Source organism: Halyomorpha halys, unplaced genomic scaffold, assembly GCF_000696795.3.
Source record: "Halyomorpha halys isolate HHAL.00 unplaced genomic scaffold, Hhal_1.1 Scaffold257.1, whole genome shotgun sequence".
Lineage (NCBI taxonomy): Eukaryota > Metazoa > Arthropoda > Insecta > Hemiptera > Pentatomidae > Halyomorpha > Halyomorpha halys.
The window spans coordinates 1,173,158-1,195,618 of record NW_027104967.1 but is presented as its reverse complement, the minus strand read 5'-3'; the positions used below and the strand labels follow the sequence as shown (position 1 = coordinate 1,195,618).

The following is a 22,461-nucleotide window of genomic DNA, read 5'->3' as shown; positions in this document are numbered from 1 at the left end:
ATATATAAACATCGCTAGGAGAGAGAACTACACCGTTAAACAAATTTGGTTTACTTTACTTTGATGGTAACTTGCGTCACAGATGAGGAAACTGACTGGAACACTTGGTTTCAATTTTAATTTAAATATATGTCAACCAGTGCCAGCATTGATCTCTGTTTAGAGTTTTACATCCCTGTGTGCTCCAATTAGGGCGGGAAGGACGGACTATCGTTCACGTATCCAATCTATTCTAGCCTGAGTGGAACGGCCAATATTTATTCCATATAGTTTATCAGGGAATAAAGTATTTTCTGCCAAGAATGGATTTCAACCAGCGGCTGGTTCGAGCATACTGAACACTGCCACAAATCATTTTTTTTTAATACTACCTCAGTGATTTCCAAATGGTGGTTGGTAACATATTTTTGTGAGGGTTTACTGTTATAACTAATTTATTTAATTATTTTTCCTAATGTTTGGGTGTTAGCTGAAAGGCTTTTGACAGGTAAATTTCCAATAAAAGTGACTCAAAATTTTAAACGGCTCAATTTTCAAACATTTTCTACAGAGGACTCCCATTGACTTTAAATCGAGAGTGGAATGGGCTGCACATAGTTCAATTTCCGGCTTAGTGGTATACAAGCTAATATGGGTTGAGAACCACTGATATAACTCAATATAGTAAATACAAATACTTCTGTTGGTAGTTGTTCCGTATACATGGATAACTTATTTATACGTGCAATGGTATTGACGCGTGTCCTATATATACCACATCCAATATTATTGTTTCAACGATATTGACCTTATAAGGTAGGTGGGCATAAGGCTGGGGTGCAAGGATTGTGTCTTAGAGAACAGATTCTCTTTGATTACCAAAATTTTCACTACGCTTTTATTTTTTCAACATTACAGTATTTTTGTAGTACATTAGGGAGACCAACATTATTATAGAAAACACTTCTTTTACTATAGAGAATAATACCACTTTCATTTACGAACTAGTTTCATCGAATTGAGTAATATTTCGTATGGCTGGAAAATTAAACATTTCACATCAGCTTATATGGTATTCATATTATATAATACTTTTTTCCTTTCATAAAATTCTCACGAAAGTGCTGTTTTTCAATTATTTGACGTACTCTACGCCGTTAAGAATAATACGACTTATTATTTGTTTTACAATGTTTGAACTATCAGCATGAATCCATATTTCAGTCTCGATAGTAATTTATTAAAAAATACCTGGACTCCAAGATAAGTAGACTTAAAAATGTAATACCGTGTGGTTATTTTGGAACGTAGTGCTAAGTTTTTTAAAGAAAATATTCGCATATTTAACATAAGAAATAATAACTATATTTTGAGCTTTTAAAAATTGCGTTCCAAATGATATCATGCCTACGCAAATAGACCAAATGAGACAAAGTTGTGCATTGGCTTGAATGAGGAACATTTATCCAATCCGAGTGTGGTAGACAAATGTGATTGACTGAACTGCAGCCATCTTGTTATTGTGTTCAAAAACATTAGGTTGGAGTGGTTTGGTACGTTTTTCGACGTATTTCATTTGTGTGACAGTGCATGTAATTGATTTAATGTAAGTTCATTGCTGAACACATCAACCACGTATGCTTTTTATATCATTTCATCATATTTCTGACTCGTAAATGTGAATAATAAATAAAAATGACCTCGTGTTGAACGGGAGGGTTTATTTCTTCCAAACCGCGCGGGAAGATATTGGTTATAACTACTAAGTGTCAGAAGTTTAGTGGTAGTATTTTTTGTATTTAAAAGAATTTAAGATGTGTCTCACACTGTCCACGTAGTTTAGTTGTATTAATAATGTATAGTTATAGCTTAATTTGTCCTAACCTGTCCTTCAATGTTTTCTTTTCAATTATAACCTTGCCATGTTATTAGTGTTTTCCTTTAGTATCTTGATAAATTTATTGTAATGTTTTGGTTCGGTTGTTTATATATTTAATTTTACTTCTTCTGAAACCTCAGTTATGTATTTGTTTGCATGAAATTCAAAGATTATGGAAAATTGATCACAGAACTGTACTAACTGTTGATTTGTTTATATACTTCAGTTGAAGTTCTGTATGTTACCAACTAAGCTAAATTAGTGATTTTAAAACTAGGTATTAAACAGTTAGTAGAAATTTCTTTTATTTGTACATATTTTACAACTTTTTAAACACCTATAGGTTATGTGTATTGTCAATTGTCCTGTGTTTATTGAATTCACTGAACTTAAAAGAATGACTTATTAAACTAGTTATCATTGATTTAATAATATTTGTACTGTTTCTTGATTTATTTATTGGTTAATTAAGAATTAGCAACATGAAATTGGAATGAGTGTTGTGATGAAAGATTTCCTTCTTTTAAGAGGACGTTTGTTAATTGACCCATTCTTTTCGTTTTTTAGGTGACGCTTGTGGCGTCCAATGGTCTGTGTGTGAATGTGGATATGAGAAACATTGATACTTCATAAATCTTTTTGCTGCTGTGTGATTGCTGTGTAAGTATTATATTTAGTTCAATCTATTGTTTAAATTATATTACATGTTTCACTTTTGTTTTTTAATTGTTGTTATTTGTATGTTGAGGTTTATCTTCAGCTAATATTAATATTATAGTTATCTTTTAGTAATAAAGATTTTTGTAAACCCATGATTTTGGCCAAAGAATTACTATTTACCAAAAATTGATTAGAATTTTTCAAAAATTCTAAAAACATTATTTCCATTCTGATGGAATGGAGAGTAATAGTTTTAGCACTATTGGTCTCTTGACCTCGCAGTTTTAAAAATTTTAATATGCTACGTAATAGTAACTTTAGATAAGCATACCTTCAGATCCATGGTTCTATGTTCTTCAGAAATCATGATTGTTCTAGGGAAGCACACTTTGTTAATCAATCCTGATTATTCCTTATTTAAGGTTTGGACTACCTATTGTGACTCTCAAACATTCCCTAATTCTTATAGCCGTTGAATTATGTAAAACATAATAGCAACTGGTATAACAAATTATGATATTTGGCGATTTAAATCTGTTAAAATTCTGAATAACTGGGGATATTCTAAGTTTTGTTAATATTTTTATTTTTATTAATTAATTGGTTAGAAGGTAATTTCTACAATTTTCAGTTGTTTGTTGTTTTTCTTAGTATTTAAGTATAAACATATATTTTTAAAAATTATTTCTTGAAAATTATTTGACCCACTGTTATTTGTATGGAAAAAATTCATTAATACAAGAACTGATTTTTCTGTTTGAAACATATATTAAGAAATATTAGTTTCTTGAAGTTCGCCATTCTAAGGTTTAATAATCATTCATTTTAATGGTATTTATGTTTTATGTCTATGTAGGATACAATTTCCAGAATGATTACTTTTTGGAAGGTATTTGGGTACACCAAATTATCCTTAAAAGACATAAGAGCAATCATTATGACCTTTGAATGGTTCTTTTACATCAAAAAGTTTGTTTCAAAGACAAGATTTAGATTTCATGTACCACTTTTGTGCATAACATTCTTTACCCTAAATTAGTTGCACATATGCATTTAACATGTTTTTGTTGAATATTGCACTTACCCTCTATATGCACAACAGAATTGATGTAGTATTATGAATAAATCCAGATATTTCACTTTAAGGTATATATTTCACATTTCAGTATAATAAGTTTTATAAAACTTACCATATAATACCATTGTGATTAGGTTAGTTCCCTAGTCATGAAAGTGCAACTCAGGACAGATTTTCCTCTCATTAAATTTTATGAATAATAAAAGAAATAATAATTGTTTAATATTTCTCCTTTAAGTATAATAATTTTATTTTCTTAGTTACCAAATTGGTATTCTTTATTTTAGAATTTTCTGTTTGTTTTTTTCTTTTAGAAACTGCAAATCTTTGTGGAATGCCACTGGCGTGTTATTTGTCAATAATCTTACATGTCTTATCAAATGACAAATTTTGATTTCTGATTATATTTGAAGGGTACGGTGAAATAATTGAGTCACATTTTGTACTTTTTGTTGTACTCAATAAAATAGGGTAACCTACCTCCATCTCTTCCTTATTATTGCATATAATTTTCTTTGTAATAATAAGTGTTAGGTTCATTATATATCAAATGAATGAATAGTTATATCAAAAGTTTTCATTAAATCCCGTTAGATGACACTCAGTTGAAATTTGAAAAAAAAAAAAAATAGATCATTTTTCTCCTGCATCCTTTATTTATTAAAAATCTGAAATCTATTTTTACTAAAGTTGAATTAATTACTTTGAAAGCCTATATTATAGGTACAATCTTAAGTTTGTATTGAGTATCATCTGTTATTTTTATTTCATTTTTTTAATAATAATAATAATGTTCAGCACAGAGTTGGGCAACTATGAAACTAATAGCTAAAATTGCCGTGGATACGATATGTATTTATCAATGATTCATTCATGAATAAGGGTCTTATCCATGGAAATTTCAACTATTAATTTTAGCTATAGCTAATTTTTGCCCATCTCTGGTTCAGCATTGAATATTTTCAAATCTGACCATATCCCTGTTATGTTATTTTTAAGAATATAACTTTTATTTATTGTACAATTTTCATTTATTATAATTGATTATTAGTTACCCCTGCCGTTTAGTTTGGTATGATTTGTGAAGAAAATATAATTTTTGGTTGAATGATCACCTAGTTACTGTTTTAATGAACTAATTTTATACTTCTTTAGTGTGCTGTTTTGTTAGTTATTTTCTCGAACTCTCAGCTTGTAACTATTTTTCTGACTCATATTTGAAAAAGTTCATGCTGCTGATGATTTTTTTATATTACTGAACAAAAATAAATCTAGAACTAAATTTATTTTATTATTTATACTTCTTATTTTATTCTATTGTGTCCAAAATCACTTCATTAAATTTGACTGTTAAATATGTGTACTTATTTACTGCAATCTTCTTTATTTAATCTATATATTGACAATTAAGTTATGTGCTACTTTTTTATGTTACAAGCCTACAGCTTGTAAAGACTCCGCATATAATGAATGAATTAAGTTATAATTTTAATGTAATACTTTATTAATTTCTTTGATAATTTTAGTGTTTTCTTTATTCAGTGGCATTATCAGACATAATCCAACCATTTTTATACTTGGAAGATTGCTGATTGACCGTGTGCATCATGAATGGAATATGGTCCGGGTGCAGTCAAAAAAACTCAAATAGTAAATGGGTATACTATTTGAGTTTTTTTTTAACCGCGTCCGGTCCATATTCCATTCATTTTTATATTTGTGAGTTCTTTTTATGAAGTTATACTTTTCCTGGTTTTCTTTATTATCAAATCGATGGCTTATTTCACAGGAATGCTATGTACATTTTCACTAACTTCACAAAAAATACAATTAAAGGTTCCCTCCTGTGGGAAAATTAATTAAAAAGCTGTAATAAAAACCTTTAAGTCGGAACCTTTAATTGTATTTTTTCGTAAAGTTTGTAAAAATGTACTTAGCACTATTATGAAGTAAGCCATTAAAAAGTGTTATTTTATTGAGTGTGCGGTATTTGAATAAACTTTATAGAATGGATCTCAGGATGATTGTAATTGTACATAATAACTTCAAATTATCCTTGATTTGATTTATCTGCAGTGATATAAATGAAAAAAAATGTCTTGTTTTAGTATATCAGCAATGATGTGTTACTGAGTGAAAAATTCGTTTATAACTAAAATTCAATCACAGATCTAAAGAAAGTATTTATAACAAAAAAAAAAGTGACTTTAATTTTTAAATACTAATTTTTTTTTCTTTTATATACAATAAATTACACATTTTTAGCAATTCATTAGTTGTTCACCTGATATGAATCATTTTGTTGATTTATTTACCTATTTGTTAAAACATAATGTTTTTATTGTTTCTATGACTTTTTCTTTTGTTTATGGACTATGTACAAATTTCAGTCTGAGAAATCCCATGAATAATTAGGAGTTGTGGGATGTATAAAGGAATCTCATTCCATTCAATATCTTATGTATATTTATGCTAACTCTGACTGATCAAATCATGGATTTTTCTAAGTATTGTATCTGAATCCTTTAATGTTAATATATCAATCAAACAATTATTGACAAATATTATGAAAAAAATACAATATAAGACCATACACCCTACTGCTCTTCAGTTTTAGAAGAGCCTACAGTTATATTACCTCTGAAAGTTTGATAATATTTTGTTGGGGCAGGTAGTGCCTAGTGGTAAATGTATGAGTTTGAATGGATAAATATAGCTCTGAAGCTAAGGTGTTTAAAACAGATTCTTCCCCACCTCCCTTCCATTTTAATTAATTCAGCACTATATTTCATCATTAGAAAGATTATTCTTACTGTGATAACACATGGTGATAAAACTACGCTTTACGAAAAATCAAAAACTTTTAAATTAGGGTAAAAATTAGTAATGAATAGAGGTTATTTAACATATTCAAGATGAATAGGGATGAAACAAAATACATTCAGCAGAAAATAAAAAATAAAGTGACATTTGATTATGCCTCTGAGTTTTGATATTTCCCCATAATCCTAATTAAAATATTTCAATTTATGGTAAGAATTAGTTTTCTGAGGTTCTCCTGACAGAGGAAGGCCTACAACTATTACCACTTTTTGGACTGTGAAGGATCCTAATCCAGTAAAGGATAGGAGAAATTATATTTTGATGACAATTTCAATGAATTTGAATTAAGTTAAATCACTTGGAAGAGGATAGCAATATCTAACACTTTTTCTTAGGTTACTACACAATTGCTTTATTACAATCATATCAAAAGATCTTGTGAATCACTCCAAAACTGTAATTGTTACATCTTCCTAGTGCTCGATGTCTTCTTGCAGTATAGTGGGATTCCATTTCCCTGCTTTAAAATTAAGTATGTCAAAAAATGGAGGATGGGATCACGGACTATAGAAACAGCTCCTTAAATGTGTCTGACCTGTAAGAGCCCCAATAACAATGAAAATCAGCCAAGTATGAGTTTGGAAATTTAGTTCTCTCCAACTATAAGAGATTGCTTGAAAAGGCACTGACAAGCAAAGAGTACGTTTTGTGGATTGCTCTCTTCGTCATCTCCGTATTCCGTCTAAAATCTCTAGATGGTACTTACAAAGAGAGACTTGCCTGTGAATAAAATTGCATAACTTTACTGGTCGGCAAAGAATTGTCCATCTCTACAATGCCTTTCCAGGAGATGAGGTCTTGCCACAGTGCGGCTTGCTCAAAGTCCATACTCTCTTAGTCTCTGCTGTACTGTGTCATAGTTGAGACGGGTATTTTGGGCTATTTGAAGCCTTTCCTTAATCTCAGTCATAGTTAAATGACAATCTCCCAACACAGAGTGCACAAATCGATTGTCAGCTTGTTGGTACTTGTTCTCCTTTAATTGGAGGAGGGCATTATACATTAATGGTCTTAGCTACTTCAAGTATTGCTACAATGTATTAGTTGCTCCAGTTTTCCCTATGTTTACCCTTCTCTAGGGCTTAGTATTTATTCGAAAGAACCATTATCCTTGACTAGAATGGATGAAGGATTTTCTTAATCACAACCTCGTGGTTAAAACGTTAAATGGTACAAAAATCTTGCTGTTAAGAAAATTCGAAGCCAGTAAGGCAATCATCTCAGAACAAATGAGTGATTATTTCCTCCTCTTTGGATCCTAAATAATTTTTTCCAACGTACATAGTCCAAGTCCACTCCGTAATAACCAAATTACCCTATAAACAAGAAATATGTTACTCAAAATCAGAAATATTAATTTCCTATAATTTTTTTCTCTGCTGGATGTATATAGTTAGTACTAGAATCTATGGCTATTTATTTAGGCATGAGAGGTGTTATATTTTTTTTTTTATTTATGTGTATGATTCATTATCATGAACATCATACATAGTGTTGAATATAGTTAAACATTGTTGATGATCTTATCAAATATAAAGTGTTTGTGATAGCTTGACTAAAATTGACAAAAATTCACATTATAGAATATACTTGTTAAAATATAGTTATGATATTATTGTGAAAAGTTATATTAGACTGGTTTAAGAAAGTATCAGAGAAATGGCAATCACCTGTGAACTAAATTAGTGAACCAACATTTGTTTGAGAGGATTGTGTTGAATATATTTTTGTCTGGATGTAGGTCCATATTTTTTAGTCTTATTGAATCAAATTAGTTATTTTCCAAAGCCCTATTCTAGCATTAATCTATGTTATTTGTTCTTTTTGATAGGTGATTGTGTGAAAGAATGGCGACGTTATCAGAGCAAGCATCAAAACTATTAGACTTCAATCAGAAGTTGGATATCAACTTGCTGGATAATATTGTGGGATGTATGTATACTGGAATGGGAGAGCAGGTAAGCAAATATTTTTATTCATTGATTTTTATTTATTATCTTGGAATTTAATTATATTTGACTATAATGCTTTATTTGTGAATTATAGATCATAACGTCTTAATTCTTACTTAAGCATTAATACTTCTATATTATAGAAGAATAATGACAAACTGAAATTTTTTGTGAAATTGACTTTATTGACTTAGCAGGCTCAAAAACTAGTTTACTAGTTGGTTGTAAAACAATATGATTGTATTTGCTATGGGCAGTGAGATCGGTTGTTATATCCTGTATGCTTATTTACCTTCTGCTCCGGTGGAATAACGACACAATTGTCAATTTTTAGAAAGGAAAGTGCTATCCTTTGTATGGATTGATATTGATTTAACAGCTGTTTATGACAAGATTGGAACTTGTTTTCAGCATTACCAATTTATGTAACTTAGGTGTTTGTTGTGTCATTTTGTACCAATAAATATTTATTCCATTTGACATAACAACCTAAATACTCTTTTTGTCATTTTTGTACCCAAAAGACGATTTAAATTTTTTATGATTATGAATTAGTGTGGCCATTTTGTATATTTTATAAGCTTATCCACAAAACAAGTTAAAAGTTATCGAAATTTGTTAAGAAAATATACTTATTCAGTAAAATCGTTTTATAATTTAAATATTATTTTTAATTGTTTTCCTTACTCCTATGTCACCAGAAATGTAAAGTTTGTGATATAATATTACGAGAACAATGATACATTTACATATTGCTGGTTTCTGTGAGCCTGGTATTTATTATTTATGAATTGAAATGCCTTGGAAGTTAAAATAGTTACCCACAATGTCTATGAACTACTATTATATACTATAGAAGATTAAAAGTGAATCTAGGGGCCATTCTATGAAAACAAATTCGAATTATGTTTCTTTTGCTTGTACCATAAAATATTAATCTTTAAGTTGTGTCATTATACTTCTGGATCAGCAGTATATTTGTATTAGGCATAGCATTCTGGGAATGGGTTCAATATATGTAATAGGTATATATTATATATCTACTATAATAGCAATTTAAAATATAAAAGTTTTTCATACCTATAATTGCCTAATTCAAAATATTTTAAATACTCCTTTCTATGTAGCACGTTGGTTAATTAATGATGATTTGATATTTCTCTTGGAAATAAAGTTATCTGTCTTCTTTTGCAGCAAAGGATTGCTCAAGATGTACTGACAACCCTTAAAGAACACCCTGATGCTTGGACAAGAGTAGATGCTATTCTTGAATTTTCTACAAATCAGCAGACCAAGTATTACGCTCTACAAATTTTGGAGCAAGTTATCAAAACAAGATGGAAAATCCTTCCTCGAAATCAGTGCGAAGGCAAGTAAACAAATATTTTTTGTTTTTGTAAAGGCTGATTTTAATTTATGCCTGTATCTTGTTTAATTTTTTTTTTTTTGAAATAATATATTATGGGTTTAATCTAGTAATTTTAAAGAACTTGTACTATTTTTTTTTAGGAATAAAAAAGTACATTGTAGGATTAATTATTAAAACATCTTCAGATCCTGAATTGATGGAACGCGAAAAAGTTTATTTAAATAAGCTGAATATGATTCTTGTCCAAGTAAGTTGTTTATTATTATTATTGTTGTTAGTACTATTGTAATGAGTAAAACTACAGTATCTTTTAATTTTACTTTTCATGGTTCTGTTTGTAGAGTAATATAAAAAAAAAGTGTTATGATATAACCATTAGTTGAAATTTGAACATTTTCTATAAATGTGATAATTTGAAATTAATGTTTAGAAAATATTGTGAATATGTTTGAATTATTTCCATTTTATTTTATAAAATTATTTTATGTGATAAATCGGAGTGTAATTGGTACACTTAGATTTATTTCATAATTTGTATGAGCTTTTTGATTTATGCTTGATTATTTGTAGGTTTTAAAGCGTGAATGGCCAAAGAACTGGCAATCCTTCATTCCAGATATTGTGGGTGCCAGTAAAACAAATGAGAGCCTTTGCCAAAACAATATGGTCATTTTAAAACTTTTAAGTGAGGAAGTTTTTGATTTCTCTACTGGTCAACTTACCCAAACTAAAGGGAAACATCTTAAAGATTCAATGTGTCAAGAATTCTCTCAAATATTCTATTTATGCCAGTTTGTTCTTGTAAGTTTTAATTTTATCATCAAAGTTGATTTTTATTTTACTTAATTTGATTAATCATATAATTATAAAATGCAGGATAATTCCCAAAATGCTCCTCTTGTGGGCGCAACATTGGAAACATTATTGAGGTTTCTAAATTGGATTCCCCTTGGATATATTTTTGAAACAAAACTCATTCAAACTCTCATCATGAAAGTAAGTATTTCTTTGTTTTTACTATTTTCCATTGTATTGGTGCCTTGAATTTACTCTTCTTTCTTTCCTTTACAGAAAAGAATTTTTTTAATAATAATTCAAGTAATAAAACAATTAAATTAATTATATACATAGTTTTCTAGTTAATTTCTTTTAACTGTTTTAATTACCAGTATATTGAATACTGGTAAGATCATCACAGATATAATGATCAAATAAGTTACGATTATGAGATTAATTCAATATTAAAAACTTGTGTAAATTATCTACATATTTGATAAACTATTTTGTTAAACAATTTTTTTTTTTAGTTTTTGAATGTCCCAATGTTCAGAAATGTTACACTCAACTGTTTAACTGAAATCGCTGGATTAGTGAACGTATCTAATTATGATACGATGTTTGTAACTCTTTTTACTGAAACAATGACAAAACTTCAAGAAGTGAGATATTTATTATTTTAGTGTTTTTTATTCTGTTATTTATACTGTTGTTTTGATTAGAAGCCGTATTAATGTATTTATTTTTATAGATGCTTCCTTCAACAACTAATATTCGGGAAGCTTACGCAGTTGGACGAGATCAAGACCAGAATTTCATCCAAAATCTTGCCATGTTTCTTTGTACCTTTTTAAAAGATCATGGCAATCTTGTTGAGAAAAAGGAGTTCAATAATGTTCTTTTAACAGTAAGTTAATTTTTTTTTAAATTCTTCATCTCTTATTTCAATAGACTTTTCCTAAGTTTTGTTGTTAAGTTATACTTATTTTTGCAATCATATATTGTATTAAATTTTATGTTATTTTGGTTAATAAAAATGCATGATTGTTATTATTCATCCTTATGTTTTTATTTAAATTTTGGGTGTTATTCCGTTGATCAGGGATATGTGTTTTTCAAGTGACATGACTCTGAATTCATAAAACATTTTGTGGTATAAATTAGTTTACTGTGTTACTCCACAATGTCTTAAAAGTGGGTCCTGTGAAAAAATATGAACTCAACTTATAAAATTTAAAAGTAACTTTATTGCACGATAATGTTTTTAGACTTCTTTTTATGTTATTAGATTGGTAAGAAGCTTTAAATGGCCTTTGATCTGTTTGATAATTTATGAATTTTAAATTTTGTAAAGCTTGTTTCTGCTGTGAATAATCATAAACTCAATATTTGTTTTTCTGTTGTCAGGTGTATTAATGGATTAATACCACCTCAGTTTTCTTTCTACTGTTGAAGAGAGATTATATTGTTCATTTATTTTACTGTGTGAATTAGTCTTTTTTTTTTTTTTTTAATAATGCTGTGTGAAACTCAACTCAACTGAAATTGAGCAGCAAAGGATCATGGAACTAAGAAGAGGTGGGATGACCCAGAGGAAAATTGCTTGTGAGATAAACCGGTTCCAAGGAGTAGTAAAAAACTTTTTAAATTGGAGCCCAGACAATTATGGGCAAAAGAAAAGAAGTTGAAGACCTCCAAATTCTTCCAATCATGTGAAACGGGCTTTTTTGAGAAAAGGTCCGAAAACAGGAGCATCCTTTGCACAGATTGTGAGGCAATTCAATAGGATGTTATGCTAGCTTGGTGAGCAAGTGGATAGCTAAATCAAATTAAAAAAAAAAAAATATTGTAGGGTTATGAGAAAACCACAGCTCAAAAAACATCATTTGGAGCGACAATTGCAGTTGGGTGAATGACATTCTCGATAGCAAGAAATGGTCAAGCGTGAAAAAAATTTAACATTGATGGTCCACATGGTTTTAATTACTACTGGCATGACCTTAGACAAGAAAAAAATATTGTCAGGAAGGTTGCATTGGGGTGGTGGAGTAATGGTATGGGCTGCTTTTAATGAAGAGGGAAAGTCTCGAATTGCATTTGTTTATGGGACAAGTGAGTGCTGTTGGTTATTAAATGTTAGGGAAGAACTCCTTTTACTGTTTATTACATTGTTTTAAGAAGAAGAAATCATTTTTCAGCAGGATAACACGCCTATTCATACAGCAAGCTCTATAAAACAGTGGTTTCAGGATCAGTGTTTTGAATTGGCCAGCTCTTAGTTCAGATCTCAATTGACAATTGTGGGGAATCATGGCTAGAGAAGTCTATGACCTTCAGAAACCAGAAATCTAAAATATTGATGAGCTCGAAGAAAGGATCATACAAGTTGGGAAAACATACCAGAGAGCACATAAATGTGATAAAAAGACATGGCAGCAGTTCTCATTATTGAAATGAATTCACTCATTAAAGATACTGAAAATATTTGAGTTCATATTTTTTCACAGATTTGTTTTTTATTCTGTTTCAAATGTAGCTAATGTAGCAATAAGATTAAATTGCTTATTAAAATTGTAACTAATCATTTACAGAATATATTAAATAATATCTTTTGTTACTCAGATTCAAAAATAAATGACTTAAACTAATTGAAATATTTTTTTTTTTCTTTGAGTTTATATATTTTTACAGGACTGTACATGTATAAGATTATTTAAATGACAATAATTAATTGTCAAATTATTGAATCATCTTGATAATTTTTATGAAAATAGTATTGGTTATTGAGAATTTAATTTATTGTTCTTAAAAACTTTTATATATGATAATTTATTCATTTTTCCCTTAGGCTCTCCTATATCTTGTTCGTATTTCTGAAGTTGAAGAAGTAGAAATCTTTAAAATATGCCTCGAATATTGGAGCGCTCTCGCATCAGATCTGTACGGAGAATCTCCATTTTCTGCTCATTGCCCGTTGTATCATAATAAGTTTCCTACGTCCCATCCTAGACGGCAATTTTACGCACCAATCCTTTCTCAGGTAACTAATTTATCTCATGTAGAAGCTTGATTTGAAAGTTAGTACTGATATAGTAGTTTTTTGTTTTAGTTCTTTAACTCATGGATCAGATTTTTAATTTAATCATATTTCTTTAATTAATATTTTTGAAAGTTATACCAAATTTTATTGATTCGAGTATCAATCTTAATTGTTAATTATTAATGTATTTATGATTACTATTTAGTTTCTTAACATCTGGAATTTTACCGTTTTCAAAGCTAGTGTCTGAGTTAAATTCATAGAACAAAAGATTAATCTTTTTTTTAAATTTCTATATTTATAATGCTGCTGAATTTTTCAAAATTTTAATAGTGATGAATTTTTAATTGTACCTTTAAAATTCTGTATCATATTGACAGATCATGTAAATTGTTATTTTTTAAGTTTGTTTGAATTAACTTATTGGTCAATTCTCAAAATTATTTTTTTTTTTAAATAGTATTATTTTACTAATTACTAGAAGAAGAATAAATTTGATAATTATGATTATAGTGAAAATAAATCTTTTATTATTTATACTATAAATATAAACTATTTTTTCATCAGGTTCGTTATATACTTGTTTCGAGGATGGCTAAACCAGAGGAAGTCTTAGTAGTAGAGAATGAAAATGGAGAGGTTGTTAGAGAATTTATGAAGGATACTGATGCTATTAATCTTTACAAGAATATGCGAGAAACATTAGTTTATCTTACACATCTTGATTATTCAGATACCGAAAGAATCATGACCGAAAAACTTCAAAACCAAGTAAACGGAACGGAATGGTCTTGGAAAAATCTCAACACTGTAAGTATTTTACTCATGTTTAAACAAGGAATTTCAGGTTCTAAAATATTATTCATACATCGAGCTCAGCATATGTACATCTTCATATATATATCTTTAAAGAAAGTAGCTAACAAATCTTAACCTAAGAACCAGTTATTTAAATTTTGCTTTGTTAAAACAAGATACTTATGATAAAATGTCAGCAATAATTCCTCTCAAAACTGTCGACCCATGAACTATTTTTACTTCCTATGAAGTATAAATTGGAAGGGGATGAAGAATGTAGAATGATCTTGTGTAAAGAGTTATTTGTTTTCAAAATCTGAAAATAAAACTACTATGAGCTTTTAATATTTAGGATAGCAAAAACTATGCTTCATTAGAAATAATGATTATTAAAATATTTTGGTTAACATCAGTTATCCCAAACAATGTATTTATTCTATAATTTTGATAACACTAGAATTTAAATCCACAACGATCGATTTAATAAATATATAATTCAGAAATTATATTAAAATTTTAATTAAAGTTCTTAATTAATTGGAATTTTTTTTTTATCTAATGACCTTATGTTCAATATTTTAATTAAAGGGTATTTGTCCTGATTCCAATTTTATGTCTCCCCACAAAATATTCCACATAATATTAAGATTCTTAAAATATTACAAACCAATTCAGAGATTTCATGTTAAATATAACTTTATTTTTGGTGCTAATAAACTATATTTTTAAAAAATGGTCAAGAAAAGTACATGAAATGGATTATTTGTAACAACATATGCAACAAGGAAGCAACCAATATGTTTTTTTGGTGTTTAATGTCCTTCAACTTAGGGTTGTAAAGTCGAGATTTATTCCAAGGGTCTGCCACGAAATAAAAGTCAAAAGTAAGATTTAAACTGGCACCACTTCTGCTGAGAAAATTTTAAGTTATGGCTCATCACACTCTGCTGTCAACACCCTCTACATTTTTTTTGTCATGTTTTCTAAACAATGATAATTTTTTTTTCTTTCCAAGAACCTAAGCATATATTTGATCTTGATATAGAGGAACCACTGGCCTTTGAATTAATTTAAAGTAAAAATTCTTAAGAAAATAAATGATATTGCTTATGACAAAAAGTAATTGTGAAAACAAAAATGTTAAGTGATTTCCTTATTGGTTATGGGTTCATTTATAGCTTTAAATATTAATTATGAAATAATATTTTCTAGTTATGTTGGGCTATTGGTAGCATTTCTGGAGCAATGCATGAAGAAGATGAAAAAAGATTTCTCGTTACTGTTATTAAGGATCTGTTAGGGTTATGTGAACAAAAGAAAGGTACTTATAATTTTCACTTAACCATATTTTTAATTTATAATTTGGAACTTCCTTTTAGCTGTATAGACAAAAAACCTAAATATTGCAAGTACAACTCATATTGGTCAGAAACATCTTAATTTGTTTCCATTTTTACAATTTTCATTTATTAAAAAAAAAATATTACTTTTAATTAGATGTTACCATTATTATAAATAAAAAATTGATAGTGAAATATGTATTCATGATTGTTGGAAGTTTGAATCACTTTAATTTTTATTTAATTAATCAACTATTTTTTATTTTACAGGAAAGGATAATAAAGCAATTATAGCATCAAATATAATGTATGTTGTGGGGCAGTATCCAAGATTTTTGAAGGCACATTGGAAATTTCTCAAAACTGTTGTTAATAAACTATTTGAATTTATGCATGGTATGTTTTTTTTAAATCTATTTATAGAATTAGTTTTTTATTTTACTTTTAAAGCTGTAAAAGTTCTTGTACCTCCCCTTGAGACCATTTAAAATTAATTAACATAATCAAAATATAAGTTATTAGTACATACCACATACATATTATTCTCTCTTCGATCAGAAATATATCGAAGAGATGTGTTGATAGTAAATGGAATTTTAATTTTCTTGTATGGCTGTTTAATGGATTCATTACTTAATCTAGTTCATATTGAAAGAGGAAGTTCCTCATCCTTTTTTTTTTTTCTTTAAATGTTAATTGGTTAGGGCTTGAATCTGAAGATTCATTTTTTAATTTAATATTTAATACAAATAAATATTTTTAAAAAATTAAAAATGTTACAGGCATGTAAGTGTATGTTTATAAATTTTTATAGAATAATCTTCAGAATATTATATTATCTGATATTACTATCGACCCTTTTTTTTGTTTCTTAAATGTTGATCAATTTGAGGTTTCATATGCCCATATTTCAGATATTCACAAAAATTACAGTTAAATATAAGTGTTTCAGTACAAAATTACTCAAATAGTAAAGCCCAAAAATAAATATATAAAAGATTTAAAATAAAAAATATTTAAAAATTAATTTTAATTAAAAATAGAAAAACTGTAACAGAAATGTAAATGTATGTCAATGTTTATAAATTATTGTAGAAATAATGAAGTTTAATGTGGGACTAAAGTTACCAGGCACTCCACAATCTTCATAATTCGATATTACTATCACTCATTTTTCTCATAATGTCCATCGATTACAGGTTTCATATGCCCATATCTCAGCTATTTATGAACATTGAGTATAAATATAGAATGTTTAGGGACCAAAATATCAAAGCCAAAAAACATTTATTACCCTTCTTTTCTTCAAGTCATTTATACATGTATATTTATATGTGCTAATTTATTTTTTCTCAGAAACTCATGAAGGTGTCCAGGATATGGCATGTGATACATTCATTAAAATATCTATGAAATGCAGGAGACATTTTGTGACAGTACAAACCGGCGAAGCGATTCCATTTATTGAGGAAATCTTGGCAACCATTAGGACCATTATCTGTGATCTTCAAACTCAACAGGTATTAAAATGTTAAGACTCGTGAGGTAGTATCGTGGAAACTAAATTACCTATATACTATATAACCTATTAATGACATAGTTCTTCATTGGCTCAACAGCTACCATACAGCTACACCTGGCCTGCTCAAGAAGCCTTTTTCACTGAGTTCTCTCTTCTGCCATGTTGATATTATTTCCTAGCTTTCTGAGGTCATCTTAAACATTGTCCCATCACCTTGCTTTGGTGCCCATCTGGGTCATACATTTGTAACCTTTTAGCCACCCTTTGGAGGAAATCATTTTAGGCGCTGTATTTTAAAAACATGAACACTTTTACTTCCTGACAGATATGGTATATTTCTTTGCTAGTCATCATTCTATATCTTTCTGATTCTTCTACTGGTATGAGGATTTGTCTGAGACCTTTTCTTTGAAACTTGTTTATCTTTTCTGCTGTAGGCTTTATGCCATTGTTTCACTTGCATACCTTATAACCGGTCTTATATACCATAATCTTGGTGGTTCTGCTTAGTTTACTTATGCTGCTAGTTTAAGTAGAGCAAAGTATGTCCTTTTTCCTGCCTTAATCAGGAATAATTATAATATATAATTAAATATTGCTCTTACCTTTATTTGTTTCTACATTGATTAGAGAGCCAAGTTAGCTCAAATTATTGACCACTTCGAAAGTATAATCACCGACAACACGTATATGCTGAGGGTTTATGGGTTTCTATGTTATATAAATGTTTCTATCACAAAAACAGTGTTATTAGTTAAGAATGTTTTTCTTTTTATTTGTCCATTAATGTAACTCTTTAATTTATTTTTTTGGGGTGAAGGTAGTCTTAACTGTCTTATAATTAGAAAATAATGTGGAATACTAAACTACTCATTTAGTGATGTCTTGTAATCATGTTTAATTTGATCCCTGACACAATTTTAAGTAGCTTTGAGATAAAAGTTTCTATCCACTAATTCTGCCTGTATGGTATGTAAATCCACTACTCTTTAGCCAAATGTAATAATTTATATAATAACAAATGAGTGTATAAATTAAAACAGACAGGGATCTCTAAATGGGTAGTCGTTTCTGTATTTGATATTACTTTATTTTCTAATTAGTGCATTGTTATAACCACTTTCACCCTTATAAAAGAAATTGAAAAATAATTCAAAAGTAAAGCAAATATTGAGCAGAGATGTAACAATCAACATCCATATTGTAATAACAACCTTGGAATCTATATTCTCAGCTTTCAAAAGCAAATTTTGATTTTCCACCTTACAACTGGTCATAATAGTCTCCAAAAAAAAAAAAAAAATTGGCCCAATCCCTTTATGTGAATGTTAAAGAGTCAATAATATCAAAATAACACATCCTCCAAATGTGCATTCTTATGGAGGAACAATGTAAACAGAGATCCTTTGAGCAATCTAATACGTAAAAAGTAATATTCGTTTGTTTGTACTTAGTGCATTAGCATACCGTTCATCTGATCTTCTTCATGGTCCTTTTTGCTAAATGTTGAGGATCTTCATAGGAAGGGAAGAATATAAGCTGGCTGATTTTTTCGGTTAAAAAAAATTTAACAAAACTAAGCATTTTTGTTTCATTAGCTCAATACATTTTTTTCATTGTTATTATATGCCAATCAATTTGTCTCTTTCTGAAGAAAAAGAAAAAATATTAATGATTCCATTACATGATTTTTGTTCATTAAAAATTAAAATATAATCAGGATTTCAGTAAAGTAGGTCAACATTTTTATTATAAAATGCAAATGATATTTTTTTTTTAGGGTCGCCTGAAACCCTCACGTACCATTTTTCAATACTCTCTGATTAAAATACAGCCAGCCCTCTTTCCTAATTATAGATAAAATTTAAAGTTTTTAAAGTTCTCATTTATTTTTTAGCTGACTACTATTGTTTATATTGAGAGGTTACTGCACACGTCTCCTTTCTTAACAATACAAATTCAGACGGGTTATTTAATTTGTGTATTTCTTCACATAAAACTGTGTCAATGAAGGAAGCGAATTTGTTTACAATTTTCAATCCTTAATAGAATTATTGACACCTTATAGAAAATTTTAAATAGACTTCTCAATATTTTGAAAATTAAAAATAAACTATAATAATACCAAAGTAAAATTGACCTCTCCTCAACTTAGAATTATTGTATTGATCATAAATTTTTTATTTGTCCTCATCATTGGTATATAACCATTTAATTATTTATTAATTTATTTTATTTCTTAGATTCATACGTTCTATGAAGCTGTTGGATACATGATTAATGCTCAAGCTAATCAAGCGGCTCAAGATACTCTAATTGAGAAATACATGAGTCTGCCAAACCAAGTTTGGGATGACATTATTTCTCAAGCATCTAAGGTATTTATTATTTATGTATTTTCTATCAAATATCCTAACTTATCCGATAATCAACAAACAAACTTCCTTAGGTTACTAATTATTTTTTAAGTTTTTATTTAAAAATGTAATATTTTCATTAATTAATTAATTATTTAAGTAGAATGGTAAAATTTTAGTTTTATAATATTATTCTGTTAGTTTTTGTGATAAATGTAAATTTTGTTTTTGGCATTCATCAATTATAATATTTGTTTTTAGTATGTATTGTGATATATTTAAAAATAATTAATAACTTTGTTTCATTACAATTTTATTATAGAATGTAGACGTCTTAAAAGACCCTGATGTGGTTAAGCAACTGGTGAGCATTTTGAAAACGAATGTTCGAGCTTGTAAAGCTTTAGGGCATCCGTATGTTGTACAGGTAATGAAAGTTATTTATCTCATGTCTCCAATTTAAGATAGCAATAGTTGCCAGAATAGTTTTAAAATTAAATAATTATATCTCTAGATTTATATATTTGTAATGAATTTTGTTATAATACTAGTTTTGTAAAGAAGAAAAAAATGATTTTAATAGTTTTTTGTAAAACTTTTAAATTTGTATGTTAACACTAATTGCTTTTTCTTCTTGATTATCTTAAGTTCATTTTTATTTTTCATTTTGTTTTTTTAGAAGTAAATTACCTTACGTTTTATGATGTGATAGATGGTTTTATTTTATTAGTTTTTTTAAAATTTATTTATTTGGTGCATTTAATATGCAATATAAAACATTATTGAATATCTATAATGTTCATTTAAATGTTGAACTTATATAAACACTATTTTGAGGAGAAGATAGTCGGGTGTGGTCTCCGACTTATATATATACTTACATGTATATATATATGTTTCTGGTTTTTCATAATATAAATATTAAAATGACTGGCCCCGTAGATATTTTGTGAAGTCTTTGTGAATATTAACCGATGAGAATTAATAAAAATTTAATTTTGTTATAAATTGTTATTATTTATTATAAATGTTATTAATTAACTTTTGTTGTGCTGTTTCAGTTAGGGAGGATTTATTTAGACATGCTGAATGTTTATAAAGTAATGAGTGGTAATATTACTGCTGCTATCACTGCCAATGGAGAAGTTGTCACCAAACAGCCGCTTATAAAGAGTATGAGAGTCGTCAAAAAAGAAACTTTGAAGCTAATATCTGATTGGATAAGCCGTACGAACGACCATGCCATGGTTAATAAGAGATTATTACAATTTATTTTTACTTATTTCTTTAGACATTGATTTGAAGTTTACTACATCTATGTTTTGTCTTTTTGGAATAGGTTTTAGAAAATTTCATTCCTCATCTGTTGGATGCCGTCCTTTTGGATTACAATCACTGTAGCGTGGCTTCGGCTAGAGAACCTGAGGTGCTTTCTGCTATGGCTACGATAGTCAATAAACTTCAAGCCCATATTACTCCAGAGGTTCCGAAAATTTTTGATGCAGTTTTTGAGTGCACATTAAATATGATCAACAAAAATTTTGAAGAGTACCCTGAGCATAGAACTAATTTCTTTTTATTGCTTCAAGCCGTTAATAGTTACTGTTTCCCTGCATTTTTGAATATTCCATCTGCCCAGTTTAAATTTGTTTTGGATTCGATAGTGTGGGCTTTCAAACACACCATGAGGAATGTTGCTGAGACGGGCCTTCAGGTAATTATTGTTATTTTTTCTGTGATTGTTTAAAAATTAGATAACAAATTGTGTTCTCAAGCTTCGATATGTCTAAGGTGTATAACTCTTTGTTACTTTCCCTTAGATGTAGTAAGGGAAAGTATTGCGGTCATGAACAATTTTGAATTCTAGTTTTCGACAGAAATAAATGTTCCCTGAATCCAAATAAACAAATCTCACAAAATAGTCTCTGTCTGTATGTGAGTGTGTCAATAAATCAATCAATCTAACTAAATAACAAAAAGTTGTTCGAAATTACATATTTAAGGTAGGTATATGCCTGGTGATGTGATAGCAACTCTTTTGATAATAGTTACATATTAAAGGTACATTTAACAACTACAATTTAAAATTATAATTATTATAATTAACAACTTCAAAAATTAAAGTTTTACCATGTTTAGTTGCAATTATTCAACAAGTTTGGTTCTAGCCCGGCCAGATTGACTTATATTTCGTGGCGTTCCCATGGAATGAAAAATCCTCACTCTGGCTAGAATAGGGTGATAACCTATTGGATATAATCGCCCATCTGCCAGGAATGGTTTGAAAAAAAGAGGAAAGTTTGACATTAGGGGTATTCATGATCTTTGGTTTAACATGTTAAATGGAAAAACTCATGTTAAATCGAAAAAAAAATTGCCTTCTTTTACTGTGGTAAAACGAAATAACATTTAACATGGTAAAACATTTAACATTTAACACATCATGAATACCCCTATTAAAGAAGTGAATGAACGCCTTGGTTCTTATGAGGATCTTGAGGCCAGGTATGAGCCTGGGGTACATCAAGTATAAAAAGAGAACAGGCTTGGGAGAAAGATGAATGAGGAATCAATGTTTTTCAAATTAAGTAGATGTGAATGAACTAGTCTACTCCAATTTTCATTTTGGGAGAAACTGAGAAAACTATTTGTTTTATAATCTCTTAATTCTGGCTAGGTGAATCTTTCATAAATCATGACGCCAGAAGGTGTTTTTATCACCCTAATATTTTTTGTGTAAATCAGTTAATTTCTATCTTGTCTCTTTATTAGAAGAAAAGGTATTACATTAATTATACATATACATATATATATTTTTTTTTACTAT

General features: G+C 28.6%; 1 protein-coding gene across 5 annotated transcripts in view; it reads left to right on the top strand.

Annotated features, from left to right (window-relative positions):
* The first annotated feature begins 1,393 nt into the window (after nucleotides 1–1,393).
* emb (exportin-1 emb) overlaps nucleotides 1,394–22,461 on the top strand; it is a 23,578-nt gene continuing 2,510 nt past the window's right edge. The window contains exons 1-18 of one of the 5 annotated variants that reach the window (XM_014420038.3): nucleotides 1,394–1,532; nucleotides 2,426–2,518; nucleotides 8,311–8,437; nucleotides 9,626–9,800; nucleotides 9,941–10,047; nucleotides 10,371–10,601; nucleotides 10,677–10,796; nucleotides 11,108–11,239; nucleotides 11,329–11,484; nucleotides 13,426–13,617; nucleotides 14,185–14,427; nucleotides 15,628–15,736; nucleotides 16,026–16,151; nucleotides 17,112–17,275; nucleotides 19,521–19,655; nucleotides 19,957–20,061; nucleotides 20,696–20,881; nucleotides 20,974–21,348. In XM_014420038.3, the coding sequence (XP_014275524.1) occupies nucleotides 8,327–8,437; nucleotides 9,626–9,800; nucleotides 9,941–10,047; nucleotides 10,371–10,601; nucleotides 10,677–10,796; nucleotides 11,108–11,239; nucleotides 11,329–11,484; nucleotides 13,426–13,617; nucleotides 14,185–14,427; nucleotides 15,628–15,736; nucleotides 16,026–16,151; nucleotides 17,112–17,275; nucleotides 19,521–19,655; nucleotides 19,957–20,061; nucleotides 20,696–20,881; nucleotides 20,974–21,348 (2,667 nt within the window). In that variant the 5' untranslated portion in view covers nucleotides 1,394–1,532; nucleotides 2,426–2,518; nucleotides 8,311–8,326. The other 4 variants (XM_014420037.3, XM_024364380.2, XM_014420039.3 and 1 more) reach the window with 4 other exon arrangements.